We start from the raw sequence: 24999 nt of genomic DNA, 5'->3' as shown, positions 1-24999 counted from the left end.
GTTTCTTAAATGAAGTCAACTCATTGCTTTGCAGGGTCTGACTCTTCTTACCCATAAATAACATTTTCATGTTGAAAAGGTATAATAATTTCTAGAATTTAACCAGACCTCCTGGTCACCAGGTATTTGAGACAGCAAATACTTTGCACTCATGTTTACACCCAGCAGATGCAAAGTGTGTGCAGAACATACATTCACTTTGAGCCTGCTCTAAAGTGCCCATTTGGCCTGTGGTAACTGTGATAGGCTCTGTCACAGGCTCTCTGGCTTCAGGACAGCTCTGCCTTGGCATAAAACTCTGTGGACCAGAGCTGGCGTGTGTTCAACCTGCATGGATGTGTAAGGAGGGCCAGCACAACACTGAGGGCTTCTGCAAGTTTGGAAGGACTGCTATGCAAGGACAGAGCAATACTGCCAATCATCTCGCTGGAGTTTATCACAAATATTACTAAGTCCCTCCCCTGAGTGGTGTGAGCAATAGTGATGATTTTCCTACCAGCACAACTGCCTGTAGTGGCCTTGCTCTGCTGCTGAATGTGTGAAGATTTGTGATGGAGAGTGTGCCAGCTTTAGACACAAATGAAACCTAGGTGACCTGAGAGAAGCAGAAGAATTAGTTTTAGGCAGTTTGTCCTTTTTGTTATTACTATGTGCTTAGGCTTTGCAGGATCTGAAGCCTGTGAGCTCTGCCCTTTTCAGAGCACTGTTAAGTAGCAAAAGCCCCAGCTGAAAGCTTTGACTGAATAACTCTGCTTTCCTCTGACTTCCTAAAATCTGGGTCTGAGCCTTTTATTCCCTATTCCTTGGAGCCTGACAGCTGCTGGCATGTCAGGATTCAGCTTTGTTGTCCCTGGGCACAAGTCCTTTAGTCAAAGAAGCACCGTTTTCCCCTTACTTTTAAGAAATCTTGAGCTGGGTTTCTTTTCAACTTTGAAGGAGAAACTTTAAAAGCATTTGCAAAGAGCAAGGAGATTGGGGCAGGTTGCAGAAGACATAGGACAAGAAAGCTATTTAACTTACCCAGATAGAAGTGCTCCCCTACTGAAGGGGCATTTTTCAGTACTGCTTTTTATTTTAGTTTAGCATGGCACTTAAAAGAGAGGAATGAAATCTTCATGGAATCCTTTAAGACATTTAATGTCTTTTCTCTTTTTGTATCTATCAACACTTATTAGTTGTACTACCTCTTGGCTACAATATCTAATAACTTTGTAACACCTGCAGCATGTAAGTAACCTTATTATTATATTACCTCATATAATTTTATTAGCATTTTACTGCACTGGTTTCTTTCATTTACTAATATTAGCTTAGTTCCTCTTTGAATTGAATTCTGCTTTTTGCTTCAATTTTCTCACTCTTAGGTAAGTACCGAGTTATGATTTATTAAAACTTTTGTTTTCAAAGTCAATGTCTACTATCCATGTCTGTTCTTACATGAATCTGTGGATATCCTTGTTGCTTTTGCATGGATGTATGTGAAGGTCATTCCTTGAGCTTCTATGTATATCTTTTTTCCTGCTCACCCTGCTTTTCTTCTGGCTTTTTGCTTCTTAGACTCTGTTGGCTTAGGGACTTCCTGTTTCCCAAACGTAATGACTTGACGGATGATAAAGGGGACTCTTAAGTCAATTTAAAACTAAATCAAATATTAAAAGAGTTAAAGCCCATCTCTTCCTCCCCAAGTTCTATAAAGTACAGAATCAATAGCAGTATTTTGATGAGAAGCCACCGTTGTGGGAGAATGGAAGGTATTTTAATGGCTGATCACCCACAGGTGTAGGTCCTACTAGGAATGCGCTCTGTTTACTCCCTCTGCTTCCTGTTGTGTGCTCTGTTCTTTCCCCTTGAGACCCACCAGTGTGTTTTGGGTGCACAGCTGGACTGGAGATCAGGTTAACATTGATCTTAGATGAAGGCTGCTGACTCTGCAAGTTGATCAGCTCCTTGGCCTGATTTGCACTGGAACTTGTGAGTGCTTGTGATGGGGCATATTCTTGTGAGCTGTTTTTTGTTAGTGGGGGAAAAAGACAATGGGGAAGAGCGAGCGAGTGGAGTAGAGACCTCTGTTTCTCCTGGCTGTGATGGCCTGGGGTGGTCACTGAGCCACATCACAAGTTTGGAATGAGGTTTTCCAGGACCAGAGTGACTCTTGATTACCCAGCAGCGCCTAATGCAGAAAATGTGTAGTAACAGTAATGCTATAAAAGAAACAGTTGAGGAAAACCAGTTTGGGATAAATTTTAAACAAAGCCAATGTACTCTTGCTAGTATTTGATCTCCTGTTGCAATCAATGACTTTATGTTTAGGGCACAGAATGGAAGGTCAGTGTTGCTGTGGGCATGCAGTCAGTATGTGATTGTCAGACTCTCACTAGTAAGTGAGAATCATGCCTTTTTTTTTCCACATTTGTGTATATGCACTTATGTTGGCATTTGGTATATGTACGTATGAATATATTATTTGGGTAGCTACTATCATATGCATAATTTGATATTCTGCATGGTGTGGAATTTTCTTATGGGTAAAGTTTGCTTTTATCCTTGTTTTGCTTTCACTTTTAGACCTGAGCTGTTCAGCTGGGATAAAGTTACAAAGATGTCTGCGGTTGAGAGACTGGAAAATGCTTTCAACACAGCCAAGAACCACTTAGGAATAGAGAAGCTGTTGGATCCTGAAGGTGGGATACAGTTATCTTACTTGGCAAGAAGATTTTTTTGAGCTCTCTTGAAAGAAATTCCTTCTAAGTATGAATAACAATTCTATCAGCTTTGTGCAGTGCTATTTAATTTCGAGTTTTTAAATTTGGATTTAAACAAATGCCATTTTTAAAGGTAAGGGTATGGATGTATATGTGTAGGCTTTGGCATTTTTAATATTAAGGTTCGGGTTGACTTTCCATCCAGAGACTGTGTAAGGAAGGTGAAGTTGGTACCCTGACTTTGTTTCCTTTTAGGTAGGAGCTGTGCAGCAGGGGTGTGTGCTTTTCAGGTGCAGTATTGCATCCTGTAGAATGGAGAAGCTTAAGAGTTGATAATTTATTGTTCTTTACGTACACACTGAGCAGCAGTAGCTGCCGAGGAGTGCTAACCAGAAAACCTTTATGACTTTTTTGAAATACTGACTTGTTACTCTGCTTTGAAGTGAGCCTCCGAAGATTCATTCTGTAAAACAAGCCCTCAAACTTCAAGCACCACCTTCTTATGGAAAAAAAAAAAAAGTATTAACTGAATGAGTACTGTTCATAACCCAAGAAAAGTGAACCTGGCTTGGCGAAACTTTCTAATGTGGAAAATGAGAAAATTACCTAACAATGGGAAGGGGGATTGAGCCTAAGTGGAAATGTTTGTTTATGTAGGATACTGTCCTTGAACTACATTTCTGCTTGGGAGATGCTTCAGAGCAATTTTCCCCAAACATATTTTCTTTATTAGTGACTTCAAGTCTGGGTTCTTACTTCAAAAAGATCAGGACTTTTAATGTGGATTCATTTCCAAATGTAGAAATTTTTTTTTTTTTTTCCCTCCTTCATGCTACTTTTAATGAATGTCAAACCTGGTCTCTAAGTTTAAAGCTTATAAAAGGCTGTTTAACAGGAGAATATGTGAATTGTTACTTGTGTTCTATGTAATGATTTAAGAGGTTGTCTTCATTTATTTTTCCCCATGTTTTATCTTTTTGATGCAGATGTTGCTGTACAGCTTCCAGACAAAAAGTCCATTATTATGTATTTAACTTCTTTGTTTGAGGTCCTTCCTAAGCAAGTTACAATGGAAGACATTCGGGAGGTGGAAACCCTTCCAAGGAGATATAAGCAGGAATGTGAGGATGGAGAATTCAGTGTGCAGCAGGTTTGTTTGTCATCAAAGCCAGCCTTTCTTTTCTTGAGTTGTAATTTTAGCTGACCGTCATGTTTATCAGTTATCTCTGGAACGTGCCTTCTGTCCTGGGCAACACAACTGGGAAAATATAAAAAATCATAGCAACTTGTTTGCCATTAACTTCAGTCTTTCTGTCTTCCTTTTTCTCTTCTGAAACATGTACAAAATCTTGTGTATTGAGGTATAAAGTTCCATTTGTGTTATGCTGCCTTTTTTTTTCTTTTTTTTTTTTTTCTTCTCTGTTTCATACATCTTGATCAGCTGAAGAGGGTGGTCCAGAATCTTTAACTGAACTTGCCATGGAACTTGTAGTGGTTAGTGGCAGTGATGAGATTTTGGTTGGTTTTGAGATTCGCTGTTGACAGAGCAGGGTTGAAGTTGTATTTTTTTTTCTAGGTGCTTTATTAATGAACTTGCATTTTAATATAGTGACTTTTGCATTTCTCATTAAAAGGTATCCTACTATTATTTTTAACATTTTATGAAAAATTGAAAGAGATCTTACTCGTTCTATTTTTAATACCATTTGGGAAGGCATCTTCTGTGCGCCTCTAAGACATCACTTTCCTCTTGGCTGCCTAGACTGTAGCACTTGAAGAAGACCAGGAGAGTTCTAGAGCAGAGACTCCCAGCACAGTGACAGAGGTGGATATGGACTTGGATAGCTACCAAGTTGCTCTGGAAGAAGTTCTTACATGGTTGCTGTCAGCTGAGGATGCATTTCGGGAACAGGAGGAAATATCTGGTGATGTTGAGGAAGTCAAAGAACAGTTTTCCACCCATGAAGTAAGCTTCTCTACAAATTCTTTTGTTGTGGTTTGGCTTTTTTTTTTTTTTTTTTTTTTTTTTTTTTTTTTTTTTTTTTTTTTTTTTTTTTTTGTGTGTGTGTGTGTTTAAATAAGCTGCAGAACTTCCGTTTCCTAGTCTTTATTCAAGGCAAATTTTTTCTGTTTAGAAGAATCTAGAGTAAAGCATGCTTTGAAACCTTGGTGTAATTTTTCAAAATCAGCCTTTAGTGGCTGGTTTACTGGTGTGCATAGTACAAATAGTCTGATCCAAACTGAGTTGCACTTCCCTGCTGCCAATTACTAAAAATCCTGGTCAGCCTAATGCTACTTGCTGTTAAATAAGGGTAATGCTGAAATAGATAATTATGTCAATTTATTCAGTGGTCTTCCTGTGATGATTAGGATAGTTTGTTTCAGAAACGTGTGTTGATGTTTCCAAATAATTATTTTTTTCCAAATTTTCATTTGACTTTGCTCTAAATCTGAACAAGTATCCCAATGTTGCTAGAAATTTGTTGTCATATTAGATGTTTTACTTTTCTCTCGTGTCAGCTTACTGTATAAAATAGAATATGGAGTTTGAATGCAGATCAATAGGAGGAATTTTTTCCTTGTGCTAGTTTTAAAGCCATGAAGCAAAGGAAGAGGTGTTCTGGATTTACAGTAAATATATGTTGCTAACTCATAGGTTTCTAATTGCTTTCCTGCAATATGTTTCAGATGTTGTTTTATGTTCTGTTGGCCAGAGGTAAATTCCTGTTTCATATTCTTGATTTGTTTGTTTGAAGACTCTCTTCTCCCAAACAGATCTTTGATTGAGATGGTCAGCTTTTTTTTTCTGTTTTACTGGATCCAGAATTTTTGTAGCCCATGGAAAATCTTGTGTCAAGGAAAGGTACAGGTCTGCCATCCTCGTGCATTTGATAGTGTCAGCTCCTTCTACAGCACTGTTTCAAACATGAAAGTTTTTTAGAATATTTACCAAGTCATAAACTCTGACAAGGACCTCACAGTGATATATCTGCTTGTACCATTTCCAGAGTTTTATGATGGAACTGACTGCGCACCAGAGCAGTGTGGGCAATGTTCTGCAGGCTGGAAACCAACTGGTGGCCCAGGGAAATCTGTCACCTGAAGAAGAGTTTGAGATCCAGGAGCAGATGCTGCTTCTGAACTCCCGCTGGGAGGAGCTCAGGGTGGAGAGCATGGACAGGCAGTCCCGGTGAGTTCGTGGTGCATAACCTCTTCTAGAGGTTCAGGACTGACCTCTGGTGCTTCTGTGTCTTGGAGAATTTGGTTTGCATCCATTTGTAAGACTTTTTTTTTAGAATTAACATTTCAGTTTGTGACACAAAATCCACCTTCATACTTTCTAAGGTGAAACAAAAGGAAAGAGTATAACTGATTGGGGGTGTTTTTTAGTCATTATGTAAAGTATTTTGTGAATTGTTATGTAGATGTGCCAGACTAAATATATGGTATTTAAATGCAGTGGTTGCATAAACTACTGAAACAATATTAGAAACACATTTAAGTTTCTCAGTAAAGCACACAGTAGATGTGGAAATCCATGGGTATTTACAGAACTAAAAAGCTTTCAGAAGATTTTTTTTTTGCTACATATGGGTTACCAAGGTAAGAGCTGCACATCAAGGGAGAAACTGTGACTTTGCTGTGACTTTCAGCAGTGACTTTATTAGCAGCAAACCCCCATGGGGAGAAACAATCCCTGATATAAATTGCATAGTTCATGAGCATTTTTTATTGAGAAAGAAAGAAGGATACTTACCTGTGTTCCTTAACACAGCTTAATGATGAAAATTTTGTTTGATGATCAGTAACAATTTTATGTATGGCCTTGCTTCTTTCCTATATGAACTAGAATTTAGCTCCTTTCCTCAGGAAAACTGTGTCTGAAGCAACTCTGTGCTTCCCCCTGCAGCCTGCATGACATGCTGATGGAGCTCCAGAAGCAGCAGTTGCAGCAGCTGTCTGACTGGCTGACAGTCACAGAAGAGCGCATTCAGAAGATGGAATCTCAGCTCCTAGCGGAAGATTTGGAGTCACTTCAAAAACAGCTGGAAGAACATAAGGTAAACCCTTTTCCTGTTATGTAATATGTATAGGAGATATATTTGGAAGATATGTACGTTGGTGGATTCCTTGACTGAGGAACTTGATTGTGTCAGAAGTCATCTATGGCTGCATTTGGTGTTTGGAAGAGCATGGTGATGGTGTAGAAAGGAATTAGAAGCCTTAACTTAACACTTGAGCGCTGCTGACCAGCAGGGACTTATTATACTTGATTCATACAGGAAATGAAGCCTTTAGGGAAAATTGTTACCTTTTGTGCAGAGAATAAGGCCTGTCCTGGTAAATTGTTGGTGTGAGGAACTGTATGAAAGGTACTCCAAACAGACTTGCCCATAATGACAGGCAGCAATCCCTAAAGCCTGCTTAAGACTTGCATGTTAAAATAATGTGGGAGTTAAAATTATCAGGGCCTTCCCAGTCATTAATTCCAGTCTCTGCTTTTACAGGGATTGCATGCTAAGGGAACGCTTAGACGCTGCTTTCTCATGTGTGCAATATTTTGGAAGTGGTTTTTCTCTCAACTGAGTTTTTTGGGTGTAAATCCAGTCTTTCTATCCTGCAATGTTTTGTTGAAGGCAAAAGATGTCCTTTTGAAATTTGTCATGGGGCAGCTTTAGTTTTCATGCTCAGTGCTGAGGTTTGACCTTCTCCTCAGCATGGGACATACCTCAAAGAACAAGAACACTGGAGTATTTTTAGTCTGCGTAGTTTTCTGTCCCACATTTGCATTCTTTCCTTTGTTTTTAAAGTCTGGGGGGTTTGAGGCATGTGTTTCATAGAGTAGCTTAGGATGTGCTGGGATAAAAAGTGACATTTACCGTTCTGTAAAGGTGTATTGATCTTGCAGAGATATTTTGTAGTAGGCTTTAACCATTGAATCTGTTCTTTTAAAAGTTGTATGAATACTTAAATCTACAGATTGTTTTAAGCTAATCAGAACTGCACATTTTCTGTACTTTTCTACTATTTTCTTAAGAGCATCATGTTATTGCACTGTTGGCACTTTGGAAATTATATTGTCAGCTCTTGAAAAATGAGTGTTCTTAATGATTTCTGTTTGGCATGCCCTATGTTGCTTGTAAATTAACAATAGCAGCCCTGTGTAGAAACACTTAAGCTCTCCCATGTATAATAGAAGACACACATGGAAAGTCAGTGCAGGTGTCATGTGATTCTCCTGGTCAAGTATGGGGCATCCAACTTAAAGCACTCCATCTTTTTACAACATTTTAACAGAATGATTTGGGGATCATTTCTGGTAAGCCTTTTGCTTACCATTTTAAAACCGTTCAGCAATTTCCAGTGGTAAAATCTGTGCTTAGCTGTTGAATCTGAAATACCGAAGTTCCTTTCCCACAGCAGCTGTGATAGTCACTGAGGCCAAAATAGCAGATTAGCAAATGTGTTCCAAGTTGGTAACCTCTGATTTGTTGTCGTAGAGCCTGCAGAGTGACCTAGAGGCAGAACAGGTGAAGGTCAACTCCCTGACACACATGGTGGTCATTGTTGATGAAAGCAGTGGGGAAAGTGCAACAGCTATTCTGGAGGAACAATTGCAGGTAAAATCTTAGAGCCCTCTTTTTTAAACTGTAGTATTAGTTAATATTGAAACATTTGCATGTAATTGTTAAATCAACGTTTTTGTGTTTAAAGACAATTTATGTTAAAGTAATTTAAAATAACATTTTCTTTAGGAGCGATAATAACTTAAAGAATTATTTAATCACCTCAAGCTAAAACCTGCAAAAGGGCTTTGGTGACTTTTAAGCTGTTTGAATTCCCAGTGACTTAGATAATTTGGTAGCCTATCCTTCCACCAGCTTCATTAAATAGAAGGTGCATAGTACAACTCATGTAAGTTATTTTCCTTAGAAAGTTAAAATCTGATAGGAGAAATACTTGAAGACATAAACACAATTAACCTAGGGAATATCATATGAAGTGTTTTCCTGTCACTTAGGACTGTATAACTTAAGTACAGTGAGTACATGAGACAGAATTTTTCCAAACAAAATTCATACTACTTTGTTCATTCCTTTTTAAGTCAATCAAATAGCTCAAAGACTTGAGCAAAACCAGAGTTTGGGCCATATGTGAATGTTTTTAAAAGTATTAATCTCCAGCTCTGTGCAATACAGCAATATCAATAATGGACAGGAAAGTAGATGTAATGTAGAAAGAAGTTAATGTGAAGTAGAAATCACACTTTTGAATATCTGATTTTGGAGTTTCTTTGTGAAGTTCTTGATTGTTCCTGAGTGTTTTGTGCTTTTGTAGAGGCTTGGTGAGCGGTGGACAGCAGTTTGCCGTTGGACTGAGGATCGGCGGGTCAAGCTGCAAGAAATTCAGCTTTTGTGGCAGGAGCTGCTGGAAGAACAGGTGAGTAGCTGTCCAGTTTCTCAGAGTGACTGGTCAATTTGTGGAGGGGAAAAAACCAAACCAAAAAAGCCCAGTCAAAGTTCTGACTAGGATTGAGCAACTTATTGAAAAGTAACCTAGAAAGCCTAGAAATTGTTATTGTTTGGGTTCCCAGTGTTTTTTGAGGACAGGAGTAGCTGTGAAGTGCAAGAGAAGTATTCTTCCAAAGTTTAAGAATAGAAGTTTATAGCTCCTTATAAAATAATTTTCAAGGTAACTTGTAAAATGGTCAAGAAGTGGGAATATCTGTGATACTTAGAAAATTTATTATAATTTTCCTATCTGGTAGTTTTGTAATTACAGAAATCTTCCTAATTAATGTATATGTGCTTCCAGCATGAACACATGTATACAATTGTGCAGTACTCAAGTGTTTTTTTGCTTTGATATCAGATATTTTACATATAAAATACTGCTCAAACACAAGCAACTGATGACATAAAAAGTATATATGGTAACACAACTGCATGTGCTGTTTGTTTGCCTAGAACTAGAGCTTGTTTCATTTCTTAGCATAAAATATTTTGTTTTTTTCTTTGAAGTTTTTACTGAAATAGTTTTTTTTTCTTAAACGATGGTTATTTATCACTGTAAACTATTGTTTAAACAAGGCAGTACTCAGAGATTGTTTAGACATTTGGAAGAAGTAGAATAGTGCTGGTATAGCTACTGGTATCAGCTGCAGCCCATTTTCTTTGACAAGGATGTTTTGTCTGCATTCTTTGGGGCTGTATGTGTGTTTCTCCCTTACCCCTTCCATATCTGTTTGTAGTATATTGATATGCTGAATTTGTAGCTTGTGTGACCTTGTTAATGCAAGGTCTTAAACCAAGGTTAAAATTCTCCTTTATTCCATGCCAAGTATCTGTTTATATATATTTCTTTAAAATAATGCTTTATCACCTGTGTATGGGTATCCAGAAAAATGTGTGCTAATGTTTTCTGGCAACTCTTGGGCATGGTAACTCAGATTTGAGAAATAAGGATTCCTCCCAAAATCCTTGCTTTGTACGGTCAAGGTACGGACTTCAAGTGCTCCTAGTTTTGATGACTCTGTCATCATGTCAACATGTTTCTGTCCTCTTCTACCCTTTCATTTATCTGGGGACCAGTCATTGACTATAACAATGTTTTCAGACGTGCCATATTCTTTTGGAGTTGCACATTTGAACTCAGGTTTGTTTTATTTGTGTGTAGCTCTGTTGCTCTGTAAAAGTGAAGCAATCAATGTGCTTAATGTAGAATTTCAGATAGCAAATAAGGAGGAAACAGAAGTTTGTTTTAGATGGTTTAGATGAGCATTTTTGTACTCATTGTTTACCTGAACAATGCATTTATTACTAACAGGCTTGAATTACAAATTTACAAGAATGATCAAGTGACTTACAAGAGTTACAGTCTGAAACTGCTTAAAAATTGAGTACAAATGTTTTCATAACACAAAAGTAACTAAAACACTTTGTTACAAGCATTTTCTATTTTGCCCAACCACATGGAGAGATGAGCAACAGTGATGCATCAGCCTTTTTGTGGCTCCCCGCAGAAAGCTCTTGTACACCACATTTTCAAGTCAACACAATCCTTACCACTCAGGAAACAAATTCCTCAATCAGTGCCAGAGACTTCTTAGCACTGTGGTAATTATGTTTCAGTTTTCTAGGGAGAGTTATCTTTGACTGCTGATTTAGCAGAAATTAACTGAACGCATGAAGGGTTTCTGAGCTCCTCTTATGCATAAAATATGCTGGCTGGGATGCCAGCATGATTTTTCCAGCGAGTGTGTGGCACTATAATCTTTTTTTCTCACAGCCTTATGGCATTCCAACACCATCATATTTTCTGTCTATAGATTTGCATATTGGTTCATGTTGGGAATGTAAACTGCCTTAGCCCTGTGGTCCAAAGTTGCTGTAGTAAGTTCTGGAACAATGACAAAAATACACAGCTTGGATGGGGAACCTATGGCTGTTGTAAAGTGTTTTGTTCAAAGAACAAAAAGGTCTGTCTTGCTGTGTGATTTATTTTTAAACAGAGAGGAATAGCAGTGAACCCATGGCTAGGCAACTGAGATTGATAGAGACATGGGCATTCTAGTCCATGGAGATTGCTGTCTAGAAGCAGCATTCTGTGGGAAAATAATACAGAATACATAAAATCCTTCCTGGTACTTGATTAGATAGTACTCCAGGAGTACTGTGTGACTGAAGAGAAGTGAGACCCGGGACAGGTTTCCTAGAAAAAAGAATGGAAAAAATGAAAGGTCTTTGAGTTAGAACTATTCAGAGCAGACCACTCCAGCTTGCAGTAGTTTATGAAATAGGATTTACTGAAGTTTTTTTGCAATTGAAAGTAGGTACCACAAACAGGGAGGTGACTAATTAGTTGCCTAGTCAGGCTAATTATCTGAGTCTTTGATCAACTGCCTGGACTAAAAGACATATAAATTACCAGTGGTGTCACTTCTGTGAGAAAATATTTGTAACAGCTGTGTTTGAGTCACAGAGGAAGAAGGATGGAAAACAAAAGAACACATACATGCCATTTTGATATATTCGAATATGATTTATAAATCCTGTGTTAGCTTTATGGTGGATATGTTTGCTATATAGATAACTTTGGGGGAGGTGTGCTCTGATATATTGAGAAATGGTTTTGTTGAAATCGTTTCACTGGAAGTATTACTTCCCTAATCTGATATTTTTGTCCTCTTATGTGTACTATTTTTGTTAAAGTCAACTGAAATTCCAGCGTATAAAGGCTACATAACTGTGCTTTGAATGCAAAGATTTTAAAGAAGCAATTGTCAATAGCTGTTAGACAGTCTTGGTATTTTCTTGTAATATTTTTTTTATCATATGCAGTGCTTATTGAAAGCTTGGTTAACTGAAAAAGAAGAGGCTTTGAGTAAGGTCCAGACAAGCAACTTTAAAGATCAAACAGACCTGAGTGTGAATGTTCGAAAACTAGCAGTGAGTATTGATATCCTGCTCTATCCCATCAAACCCCATAGATGAGATGAGTGGCAAATTACTAGTCTGACCCTAGTAGGAGCTGTGAATGCATGATACTTTAGAAGCCAGGCCAACATTCACTCCTTGCCAGATTCTTGCAGTTGAATTTAAAAGAATATATACTTCTTACTCCATGGCCATTCCATGTTGGTGTGCCAAACTTTGAAACAATTATCCCAGATATTTGAGAGGGTTTGGATAGTATTGCAGGCCACCAGTCAGCTGTGCTTTCTAAAGTATAGGTTTGTGGTGTGGGTTCTTCTTTATTTCATTGGAGTAGCTTGTACCTGAACTAATAATTTGTAACTGTTACTGGAGAAATACTGCTGGTTCATCTAGGAGATGTTTCAAGGATGTTCTCTTTAAAACTAGTGTCTGTCAGTGCCTTTTTTACACAATAGAACTGTTCATCTGGCTCAGGTAATTCATCTTTCACCCTGTCACCACCCTCTCAAACCCTTTTGCCTTTTAGCCATGGAATTAAAGCTTAGGGGAAGTAGAATATTTGATGTCATATTTTAATCTTTTATTTTAACTACAGATTTTAAAAGAGGACATGGGTATGAAACGACAAACACTAGACCAGCTGAATGAACTAGGTCAGGATGTGGCCCAAATCCTTGGGAATGGCAAAGCGTCCAGTAAAATTGATCAGGATCAAGAACAACTGACTCAGAGGTGGGACAGTTTGGTTCAGAAGCTAGAGGATTACTCTAACCAGGTATTTACAAGGCTTTATTACTTTTTGGCTTTTTATAAGGCTGTATGTATGCAAACTTCACTGTGTTAGCAAAATTATCCAAGCATCAGGCTAGAGACTTGGTTGAATGCTTTTTCGTGTGGGGCTGACAAAGCTGCCTGCGTTTTTGCTCTCCAAAAGCCCAAGTTGTTAACCTGACTAGTACTATTACTCCTTTCTCACACAGATTAAGCTTCATTTTTCTGATGAGTAAAGCAGGCTTGTATTATCAGTCAATGCAAATGCCTTTAAAAGTTATAAGAATACTGGGACTGGATTAAATCTGATACTAAAAGAAAACAAAGGCAGAACCCAAACCCCAGAGTAGATAAATAAATGGGAGTCATACAAGTATTTATGCTCTGTGAGTATGATTTCTCATCTGTTGAAAATAGAATAGTTGTTTGTTTGACATGTAACAATGATAGCTGAGCTGGATTGTTCAATGTTTATTTTAGTATTTTGAGTGCTTTGTAATGTTTTTATTTAGACAGAACTCCTACTGGATTCTGTGAGGACTTTTTTTGACAGCTTTATAACTCATATGTGCTATTTTTTGTGATATTAATATGTTTTATGGTGAAAACCATGGCACTAATTCATGATCCATTTAGTGTATAGTGAATTATGCAGTCTGAGTAGGGGTTTTCTTCAGCCATGTGGCTTTAATTTGTTCTTGTGCTTGAGTCAAAGCACTAGAGAATGCCAGTTCCTGTCTCTCTCCTTTCATTCCCCTTAAATATCAAGCACGTTCTTAGAACTTACAGCTTGAGTCTCCTGGGACTTACCTTATAACCCAATAAAGAGCATGGGAGGTTTCTATTGACTTGAATGAGTTTTTAGGTCAAATTCACTGTGTATCAGCTCTTTATGAGATTCTAGGCTTTGTTTTATGGAGTAAGAGTACAAATGTAGAATTGCTATTAATAAACTCCAAGTACCTTTGTTCTTTTTGCGAAGAAATTAAGAAAGAAAATACATATAATGCTTTTTTTCTTAATTTTAGTTCCCTTGGACTGGCATGATTCTAGTTGAACTGAGAATTTTGATGCTTGATTCCCATCTCTAAAATGAGAATAATGATTTTTTTTTCTCTTGAGTGTATCTATGATAAAGGTGCTTCATCACAGTTCAGTGTGGTCATTTGTGGGAGTCATGAACAGGCATTTATGACTGAATAAAAGAAAATAGAAAAAGCAACTCAGCTTGTGTAAAAATGGCACATAATCCTTGCCCTAAATTATTTTTTATAGGTAACTCAAGCTGTAGGAAGTGTAGGAATGTCACAGGTTTCACAGAAGAGTGCTGCAGAAACACTATTGAAGAAACAGACAGTGGTTAAACAGTCCAGACAGGAGTTACCCCCACCGCCACTCCCAAAGAAAAGGCAAATTCCAGGGGACAGTGAAGCAAAGAAAAAGTAAGTAGATATCACTGCAATTTTCACTTGCTCATTGGATACTACAGAGACTGTCTTGATTATTGTTTCTTCTTTTATGCAAGTGAGCAATACTTAAGTTGCAGTTATGAGGTTGGGCTTGGGGGCTTGACTAGGTTATCCCCAGTCATCCCTTCCTACCATAACAATTCTGTGATTCTTTGAATGGGAGTGGAATGTTATATACAGCCTTGTTTTCAGAGCAGCAGTTAACCAGTAGCTTCCATTAATTTCAAAGGAAAACAGGGATGTTTTTTTCTCATAGAAGCAAGTCTTTAGTCCTTTGTACCTCAGCTCCTTTGCTGAAAAGACAGAATTATATTTACTTTCTTTAAGGAAAACATCTTCTCATTTTTGCTCAAGAGGTGGTGTGAAAGTGTCAAGCATTTTGATTGATTTATTATTTATTTCTAATCTTAATAAAATATATGAGAAAAATGGGAGAAACAGCGCAAAAAAAAAGGTTCAGAAACATTTTCCATCTTCCTTGTATTTAGTAATAAGAATAAGTATTTCTGGAGTGGCTATCACATTTGCAAATACAGACTCATAGAATCATTTGTACTGGAAGAGACCTTAAAGATCATCTCATTCCAACATCCCTGCTATGGACAGGAACACCTTCCACTAATCCAGGTTGTTTGGAGCCTTATTCAACCTGGCCTGGTAGGCTTCCAGGGATGGAGCATCCACAGCTTCTCTGGACAGCCTGTTCCATTATCCCACCACCCTCATAGTGAAGAATTTCTTCCTTACATGTGATCTAAATATACTCTTTCACTTACTCCTTGTCCTGTCAATACACTTCCCCTTAGAGTCCCTCTCTGTTTTTCTCATAGCCCTCCTTCAGGTACTGGAAGGTTGCTGTCAAATTTTCCTGGAACATTCCGTCCTCTTAGGCTAAACAGTGGATAATAACTTGTCTTGAATTCTCTTTATTAAAAAGCATACCTAAAACTAAAGGAATTGTTTCAATATAAATTAAGAAATTAAATGCTGCATGTGAAATGGCATTTTGGTTTTTGTGCTTAGCTGAGGAAATGCATTTCCTTGAAGTGTCACTGGTTTAAATCTTTGTCAGGTCATTTAGAGATACAATAGAGGCTGCATCAAAACTAGGGAGTCCCTGTGCTAGGAGATGTGCGTTTGCACAATAAAGAAGAGTTTTTTTATTCTTGTTTTTTGGAGGAGGAATGGAGGTTTGAAGGGGTGAGGAACCTGCCCAAACCCTCTTGAGGCCTATGTCAGACCCTTTGAACTCTGGTGGGGGTGGTGTGTGCATCTGGATGTGCCAGGGCACTAGAGCAGTCAGCAAGCATCTGTCCTTTCTCTGTGTCTCATGAGCTATAGAAACTATTTTAGATTTTGAAAGCAAAAGTGATTTATCTGTCATCTGTTTTCCTAGAGTTCAAACTGTATTAAAACCGGGGTAAAAATAGTTCGTAAATTTCTGATGCTTTTGCCGTGTTTCCATTTACTTATGTTGAAACCAACAAATGACCAGCAAATGGAATTTTGCCAGTTTCCCCATGGAAATTTTGAGTGATTGACAATTGCATTTATTGGGGTGATGTTATTCCATGGTAGGATTCACACTGTTAAGTAACGTAATTGTAATACAACCTGACTTGTGGTCTGTACAGTGTATCTGTCCCTCGCTGAAGTTTTGTATGGTACTGGTTAATTTGAGAGTTGATTGGGGGGTTTTTGGGTTTTTTTTTTGGTGGTGTTAGGTTGTAGTTTAGAGGTTGTAGGGGTAAGAAAGTTGTGAGTATAGATATGTCCACTGTAAACAAAAACAGGAAGCTAAAAGTTAATCTTTTGTCAGCTAAGTGTGCAAAAATATTTGTCAGCTGTTGCTGCCACTGTTAGCTTTTCCTTCAGACTAAATAGTGTTGCAGACTTTTGGAACTTAGACTTCCAATTCTTATTTCTCTTGTTTCTGAGGTCTAGTTTATTGCTTTCAAAATACTTGGCATTGAGAGATGTTTTGTAACGTATTGAAAGAAATGGTTATAGTTTGTGTGAAGCTATGTGTAAAAAAAAGGAAAGAGGAAATAAACTGCAACATGTATTCTCAATTTGTTCCTAAAGGCTGATACTGTGGTATAATTTTTATTATTGAAGACTTTTGAAAGTCTGTCTCTACCATACTTCCTGTGAGTAGTAATATGAGGAGCATGAATTTTATGTACAGCCTTGCTGGTTTGGGATCAAATAATGTGCTGAACTTTAAGAGTTTTGATTTTTAAGACTGAGTGACTGAAACCAAAAAAACAAACCACTGTCTGACCTTTTAAACTAGGTTTGATGCTGAAAGTACTGAGCTCTTGAACTGGATTTCAAAATCGAAATCTGCCATTCAGGCCGCAGACATCAAAGAATATAAGAAGATGAGAGAGACTTCAAGCGTGAAAGAAAAATTGAAGGTAAAATGGGGAGATAGAGCATGTTTCAGTGAATAGTCTACTTTGTATCTAAGCTAGCTGTCAGCTGGAGGTGTGAGCTGATCCCTATGCTTCGAGGGGATTAAGTCCCTCAGCTAAATAGTTTCAGAACTGAGTGTACATGGGAGTCTCTGACCAGCTGGACACATTTTTTTGTTGGTGTTGTTGCATAATCCACAGGAAATTTTAAAAACGTGTATTACTGATGTCTCCCTTGGAGTTCTGAAAAATGTCTGTCTTCAGGATTATTATCTTTTACACTAAGTAGCATATTTTGGTTTAATGTTTCACAGTTGGAAATGGCCTTGATTGGCATCACTTATATAATTTTGGTAGCGATAGGTCAGTGGAGTGCTCAGAGACCCCTTGAATCATGCTGTGACACTCCTCAAACACTGTACCACCCTGGGCCCAAAGTGGTTTGTTGTTTTAATGCTTGGATATGTTGTTTGCTCTATTAATTTTGGAGAAAACCTGATCATTACATCTTGTGTACGGTATTGCTGACCTGCAAGACAGACTGCATAATTCACAGACTTTTGTGGGAGCCGTGAAATGGCAATTTTATTTTCTATTCCTTCCTTGACAGGAATGTATTCTTGCCTTTTTCTGGTTCTTGAATATTCTTTGTTAATGAAGACTTACTGGAGCTTTAGGAGGGCCTGAATATGCTTTTGAAATCAAAAACAAGGTTTAAAAAACTCTATAAAGAGGCTCCTCCATAGTGCTCTTGTGGAAAATGGTGCCAGTAGGAATGTTTGGAATGACAGTACTGCTGGAAATAAAAACCAAAACAGCTATCCCAATATTTTATTTATAGATCTTTAAGAATGTTTATAGCTCTTTAAAAAAGAGGCTCTGAGATGAACACCAGGTTCCCATGAACAGTACTGTTTTTATATGACTGGACTGTAAGTGGATAAGACAGAGTTTGTTCTTCCCAGCTGTGCAAATAAGTGCATGCTTCTGAATGTACTGTAGCAAGTCTAAATCAGAGTAGTGACCTTTGACATGAGGTTCAAAAATCTTTTAGTTTGGAGATACTTTGTTGTAATCACTGAGAATATTGAAGTTGTGGTTTTGTGGCCAAGTATCATCTTTCCTCTGTGGATGTATTCTACCTATTGATTCACAAAGGAATATTCACCAATATATGTAATTTCTGAGAGGAGCTTTTTCTTTTAAAAATCTTGGTAGTCACAGAGAATTTCCCTCTCCAAATCTTTGTGAAGGAGAGTAAAGCACTAGAGCTTATGAGAGTGGATTACTGGTATGCTATAGTTTTGTTTGGATTTTTAGGGGACAGGTCTGTTTCCTTCTACTGAAAATCACAGTAGAAACTGTAGAAATGAAGGGACAATTAAGAAGAGCTTTTCCCCACTGGTCCACAGTAGAGAATTACAGCTGAATTTTTGATCACGAGTGACTTGTTTTAGCTGGTGTCCCAATATCTTATTTCACACTGTGGGGTCACCAAGCCTTTAAACAATGTTTTACTCCTGGTGCTGTAGTACTAATCTCTCACATGGCTGGTACTTTTGGGAGATGACTCCTTTTGCATTTGTTTTCTGCACAAGCAGAACTAATGCACGCCACAGAAGGTGGTATATCCAAGACAGTGGTGTGTTTTGGGTGGTCGTGTGAAAACAGATATTACTGGGTGAAAGAGGGAAGTCAAAGAAAACTGCCACTGTATTCTTTTGGGATTCACTTTGAAGGTGATTGAAAAGGAAAGAGCTGAAAAAAGCCAGAAGTTAGATGAGCTGAAACGAAGTGGACACATTCTTTTGGATCAAATGGGAAAGGGTAAGCAACTTGGAGGTTTTTCTCCTTTGTGATTTCATTAGTTGAATTGCTGGAAAATAATGTTGAAATACATGATCTCCTTCCTTCTCCCTCCATTTTTCTTCCTTCATTGCTCATTGTTACTGTTAGTAGTTAGTTGTGTGGTATTTTGTATTAAAGCTTTTAGAAAAGCAATATTATTATTCATTAATGTGCATGTGTTCATTTGCAGTCTTTTAAGGGGTATTTTAAGAAATTATTTCTATTTCACTAACAACTCTAGTTACATGCTTTCAAGGAAGTGGTTTGATTTTAGGTAAAAGTTTTAAAACAAGTGCTGTAGAGAAGTGAAAATTTTGAAGCCAGATTTAAACTTGATACATACGTGTGTATCTCTTTTTTTCATAGTTTTATCTATTTTTATAAAAACTGTCAGTGTGTTTTTAATGATACAGTCACAATCTATGGCTCAAAGGCAAGAGAGAAGTCTATATGATTGGGAAAATGATTGATTGCCAATTAAAACCCTTATCTATGGGCTCTTACAATTGACAACCATGGAAGTTGAATCTCTAACCCTTGCCAAAATCTTGTTTCATATTGAAAAAACTTCATTAGTGGAATGGTATCTCTATAAAAGAGAGGTTCATACCATCTAGAGGCAGTCTTCTAGATCTGCTGTGCATTTGACTTCTGATGAAGTTGTTATCACTGGTAGCATTCAGGCTGGAGAGAGGATGGTATCACTGTCCTGCATAATGACCAGCATCCCTTTTGGAAAATTCTGAATTCCATTGGATTTCTCAGCAAATCAAATTTTTTTTGCAGTGTGGTGCTTTGCTCTTATGCCCCAATTTTACTAAGCATGTCCAGTCCTCCTATCCTTGCCTACTGCAGCTGAAGCTTTTTAGAGTGTGTGCTATTGCCCTGAAGTTGATGGTTGAAAGCTACTGATTTGACCTGGCGTTTGGTTTATAAAAATTTTACGTGTTCCTTGTTTTCAAACCCGAGCAGAAATCAATCCTCCCTTCCTTTTTCTTCTACAAACACTTTTAGCTGTGATAGGTGATGGTATGAGACCAGCATCTGTTAGCCATAATGAGAAATGCATAGTTGAAAAGTTCCTTTGTATCAGCAAAGAGTAAGGTCAGGAATTTGCTTTCTAATTGATTGTCGTCTTAAAGGTTGGGATCTCCAGAAAACAACATATCTACAACCCCTGGTTTTGTTAGGGTCTGATAGTATGTTCTGTCCAGCTCAGGCTCACAGCCTTTTTCCAGACCTAGGCCCAGCTACACATGCGTGGATTAATGCACAGCACTGGCACATTTGTGCCTGCATCCATTTCCACCCTGGGACAGGAACAGGCTGTGCCATAGTGGCAGGGACTGGTCTCTGTGTGTCTCCTTCCCTGTGGCTGCTGTGGTGTTGGTGTGCCCAGCCCGTGCCCAGCATGTGAGCACAGGGGCATCTGTGGAGCAGGGTCATCAAGTGCTCTTGTCATCAAGTGCCAGCTGGCTGGCTGCCCTGACCAGAGCTTTGGGCTCTACTTGTGCTGGAGTGCTTCAGCAAAAGAACCCCTTCTTGTGTCTTTCCTCAAAATTAGAGTATCTCACATTACATTTTACTAGAAATTTGAAGCTGAAAGGGTGCTAGCAATAAGTATAGATTTATAGGTATTGGACTTGGAATCAGAGCATTTTGTATATTAATGTGAAAGTGCATTTGTATTTGAAGAGGGGAAAGGTTAAATTCCTGTTAATGAAAATGTGTTGTAGTTAATATAACAATAATTTGTATAATCTTTGTAGAAGGACTTCCTACAGTGGATATAAAATCTGTGATGGAGAAAATTTTGTCGGGGTGGAAAGATGTGGTTCAAAATCTAGAAGAAGTGGACAGAAAGATAAAGTACCAGGAAGATATAAATGCTTATTTAAAGGACATGAATGAGCTTGAGAAAACTTTAATTGAGAAGGATGACTGGCTTAAAAATGACACTTCTTCAGCATCCCAGTCCTCAGCAGTCCTGAAAGACTTATGTCAGGTAAGTCTGGTCAAACTTGTTCATTTTGATGGGAAACTGTCAGAAGCACAGGATGCCCCAGAAGAGCTTGGCCTAATTAGTAAGATAACTCGGTTTCTAAGGCATGCAGGGCACCTGATTTGACTGGAAGATTTTGGAATCTCTGTCACAGAAGTACTTTAGTACTATAATGTGGATGAGCTGTGCTGCAGTAGTGTACTAAAATCTTTGTGTTTAAAGGGCAAATGTGAATTTTGGTTTTGGTTTTTATCTTCTACAGCAGCAGTTAACTCACCTTGTAAGCCTGAGTCCACGGCTGGAACATCTGAAAGCCACCTGCAAGACACTCACCTCTCAGCCCATGTCTCCAAATTTCATTCAGGAGAATTTGAGTGGTTTTCTTGACCACTTCAAATTGACTCGTCAGAAACTAGAGGAACGTCACCAACAGCTGAAAAAAGGTAAATAAATAAACATAAATATGTATGTTAGCATAAAGCCTTCTACTTGCTTGTGTTTTGATTTTTTTCATTTGTTTGTTTTGAGCTGACTGAAAACTCATTGGATTCTGGTAGGATTTTTTTAAGGTTTATGCTAGGCTTTGTGTCAAACTGACAAAATTATTTTATTTACCTGGAAGAATTTAGCCTCCTCTGTGCACAATTCAAAAATTTATCATTCCATGGTGTTTAAATGATTATGCAAGGATGCAACATTTCTGAAACCTCATTTAGCTACTTAGCAAGCCATATTTAAGGTGGTTAATATAGCTCAGAAATCTGTCTCTCTCTGACACTTACAGAAATAAATATTCTGGAATGAAATTCTAGAAATGAAAAGTAGAAGATTAGGAAAACCGTGTAAAATGAAAGTGTGCATGTGAAATTTATTCTTTTTCATAGCTTTGAACACATTAATCATAATTCCCTTTCGAAATTTCATCTTTGAAGTGTTTTGGAATCTGGCTTGCTTTTCAGGCAGTTTCTATTTGGGTTGCTGCTACATTAAAAATTTCATTATGAGCATTCAAACCAGTCATGCTGGTTTCTAAAGGATTTTAAATGTAGTGCATGAAATATGTAATTCTGGTAATACTTTACAGCTGAATAGCAACAGCACAGACTTTTTTTTTTCCTTAGTTTTTATTTCAGAGGAATTTGAGGAAGTGTTTTATTAACAGCCCCAGATGGAAGAGCATTAACACTCAATTCTGTGTGTAATAAAAATAGGCTCAATTACTAAATTGTTAGGCCATCTATACAGTGTGTTGCACTGGGCCTGCATGCTTCAATTATATCCATGCAGAAAACTGTGTGAATAAAGTATCTGTCAGCCATGTTCAAATTACAAGGGTGTTTTCATTCTTATTGTGACAAGTTATTATTTTACAGCTGTTTTGAGTTAATTTACTTGTGAGTAATTTTATCGGTATTTTGGTAACTATATATCATGTGACAAAAATACTTTTTTTTTTTTTTGTCACACATCACTTGGGGTATACTTGAACCTGCTGTTACCTGGTAGAAACATTGTGCATATTCTAACACCTTAAATTTGTGTTTGTGTGTCTTTCGAATGAGACAACCTGCTGAGAAATTATATTGTTGAAGAACAGAGGGAAATGTCAATTTAGGGTTTTACCTGTTTATTAACAGCATAGTTTGAATTGCTGCAAGGTAAAAACTTCCAGAGCTATGTAACTGGTGGAAACAACTGGTGATGTGACTTAGGCATTTGTGAACTTAGCAGGTTTGACAGACCAGCTCCTCTCATGGCACTTCTTGGAGCCTCTGAAAATTCCCTCATAGAGCAGTACTCAGTCCCATCTTTATGAGCATTTTTTTAGATGGGAATTGAGGAATTGACTCAATATTTTTTCATTGGGAAACTATTTTAACTATTTTCTTCTCTTTCAGGATTTTCTGTAGTTTAGTGACAGTGCACCTCTATGCCTTTTATTGGTGTTTTTTTTTTTTTTTTTCCCTCTTAAAATTGATCTTTTTGAGAAAAGGAAGCTGGATAACTCTGATTCTCTCAAAAATGTTGACTCATTTTATATAAACGGTAGGACAGTTCTTACAGTAAGCTGTTGAAAAGCTACCTGGTGAGTCACAACAAGGCTTAGATCAATTTTCACTTGTGGCAGTAACAAAGTTGCTTGGGAATCTAGGGCCAGAAAATGTGCATTCCACAGTACAAGACTTACAAGCAAAATCCTGTTTGCTGCAGTTATTCCAATTGGCTGTTTTCATTCTGAAATGCCAGTGAGGTGCTGCCTCCTGCCTGGGATTCCACGCAGGGCTGGATTGAACAAATTTTGAGATATGGTGGAAGATGGCAAGCAGATACTCCATCCACCCCTTTTAACTCTTCCAGGATGGTGTCTCTGTTCTGGAAACAGGCTGCAAGCTGCTATTTTAATGTATCTGCGTTAGTAAATATGTTAAAAAATGTAAAAAAGCAACCAAAACACAAGCCCACACTAATATGTGTTTTATGTATTTTTATATACACACACACACGTATTTATAAATAGTAGCTTATATAGTTCCTATATATGATCTATATATTTAATTCAGTATGTAATGTATGGCTATGATGTTTGCTATACTATGTTTTCTATATATAGTATCTGTATGTGTGTATTTGCAGATAAACAGTAGGTATGTCTAAAGCTTGAAAAGGCAAAATACTAAATTTGGGTGGTTTATATATTTTAAATACAACGGATTATTCTTGATACAACAATATATCATTTAAATACTGTTTATTCTACTACCCCACCCACCCAAACAGATTTAGGTGCTTAAGTGTATTAAAAGAATTTCTGAAAATGGGATTGAGTTTGTAGAATTTTTGGGAGGTTGTAATCATGTGTTTATTATTATATTAAATATATTAATGCATTATTTGTTTAATATTTTTTAAAGGAAAAACAATGCTATCTGTTGAACAGTTTTTTAGCTCTTGGAAAGCTGATTATGTTCATATCTCCTATGATTTGGGTTGAAGTGCATTTCCATACTTGGTGTTTTGTACCCTTACTCTTTTGCGTGGTACCAGAGACAGAACGCCAGCCGAGCCGGGAGTTTGTGGAATCCCTGCAGCAGCTGAAGGACACGCTGAGTGAGCTGGAGGGCAAGCAGCGCTCCATTGCCAGCGGCCTGAGCGAGCCCAGCAAGGTGGAGAACGCCCTGCAGCAGGCAAAGGTAACTCTTGGCACTGAAGTCAGGGAGTTACTCCACTGCTGTCACCCTCTGTTCTCCTGCCTTGTTTTCAGCGGGGTAGCTAACACTGCTCAGAGGGGTGTCAGGGACACGGGTGCAGAACCCGCTTTTGGAGGTGGCTGGCTGGGTTATCAGGCTGCTGAGAGCCGTGTCCAGGCGAGGGCCGGGTGTCTCTGAGCTTGCAAGACTTCACAGCTTCTCTTTCTGCCTGTGCCAGGAGATGAGGCTGAGAGCTGGGGCTACTCAGCCAGGGGAGAAGGACCTCAGATGGCCTTTTTGGCTCCTCCAGGCACTTTCTGGTGTGCATGTACCTCCTGTGCTCAGGAGCTGCAAAACAAAGGATGGGGCCCCAAGAGCATCCCCCTTCTAGAGGCTGGGTTGGATCAGGTTGGTGACTTGATCTCATGTCTGCTCCTCTGTTGCCAAGTGCAGTTTTATGGAAAACTGGGAGCTTGGACCTCCCTTTCCCTCCCCTGGGAGCTGCCCCTGCCTGAGCCACACCACAGTCATGCCTGTGCCTGGCCTGATGGGGCCTTCTGTCCTGGGGAGGAGGCTGTGCCCCTCCCTGGGGCATGGTGGGCTCTCCGACCTTGCCTCTGCCCTCCTGAAGGGACTGTGGTGTTGCAGGCTTTCAGCCCTCCCCTCCAAGCCCTGGGTCAAGGCCACCCAGGTGGGAGGGGTCTGCCTGCCTAATCTGAGGGTCAGCTGGTTAACAAACCCATCCTGCTGCATCCTACTTGTGTGTTTGGAGACACAGTAACTGTATTTCTCTGACCTCCAGACTGCTATCAAAGGGAAACAGTGCTTATGAGCCATAAAGGTAATCAATACAAAAATTCTGTCCAGTAGAAACAATATTTTGGTTTCTGTTGTGTGCTTATAAAGTAGACAAAAATTTATATATGGGCACTGCTTTGCAAATACCAGATACTGGTATTTGCAGGGATGGACCTCTCTCCAGGGAGAGAATTCTGCATCACCAGTACTTTCCCCTCCGTTGTGTTTTTTGGGTTATTTTTTGATTTGTTGGTTTGAAAAAAAACCCTCAATAAATACTTCCCTGCCTTCTCCAGCACCGTCCATATTCAGAAGAATGTATTTTTGCTGGTGTGGTGGCCTAATAAAACTGCAGGTGACTCTGGAG

General features: G+C 38.4%; 1 protein-coding gene across 6 annotated transcripts in view; it reads left to right on the top strand.

Moving 5' to 3' along the window:
- UTRN (utrophin) overlaps positions 1–24999 on the top strand; it is a 351387-nt gene that overhangs the window by 80086 nt on the left and 246302 nt on the right. For 5 of the 6 annotated variants that reach the window (XM_040060117.2, XM_040060120.2, XM_040060118.1 and 2 more), the window contains 15 exons: positions 2566–2681; positions 3689–3852; positions 4465–4668; positions 5711–5892; positions 6613–6763; positions 8204–8323; positions 9042–9143; positions 12044–12151; positions 12735–12914; positions 14186–14352; positions 16676–16799; positions 18536–18623; positions 20414–20649; positions 20909–21089; positions 23692–23837. In XM_040060117.2, coding sequence (XP_039916051.1) covers positions 2566–2681; positions 3689–3852; positions 4465–4668; positions 5711–5892; positions 6613–6763; positions 8204–8323; positions 9042–9143; positions 12044–12151; positions 12735–12914; positions 14186–14352; positions 16676–16799; positions 18536–18623; positions 20414–20649; positions 20909–21089; positions 23692–23837 — 2269 coding nt within the window. The remainder of the gene's footprint in view (positions 1–2565; positions 2682–3688; positions 3853–4464; positions 4669–5710; positions 5893–6612; positions 6764–8203; positions 8324–9041; positions 9144–12043; positions 12152–12734; positions 12915–14185; positions 14353–16675; positions 16800–18535; positions 18624–20413; positions 20650–20908; positions 21090–23691; positions 23838–24999) is intronic. The other variant, XM_040060116.1, reaches the window with a different exon arrangement.

Source organism: Hirundo rustica, chromosome 3, assembly GCF_015227805.2.
Source record: "Hirundo rustica isolate bHirRus1 chromosome 3, bHirRus1.pri.v3, whole genome shotgun sequence".
Taxonomy (NCBI): Eukaryota; Metazoa; Chordata; class Aves; order Passeriformes; family Hirundinidae; genus Hirundo; species Hirundo rustica.
Note: the sequence above shows the minus strand (reverse complement) of the source record. Positions and strands in the feature narration are given on the sequence as shown.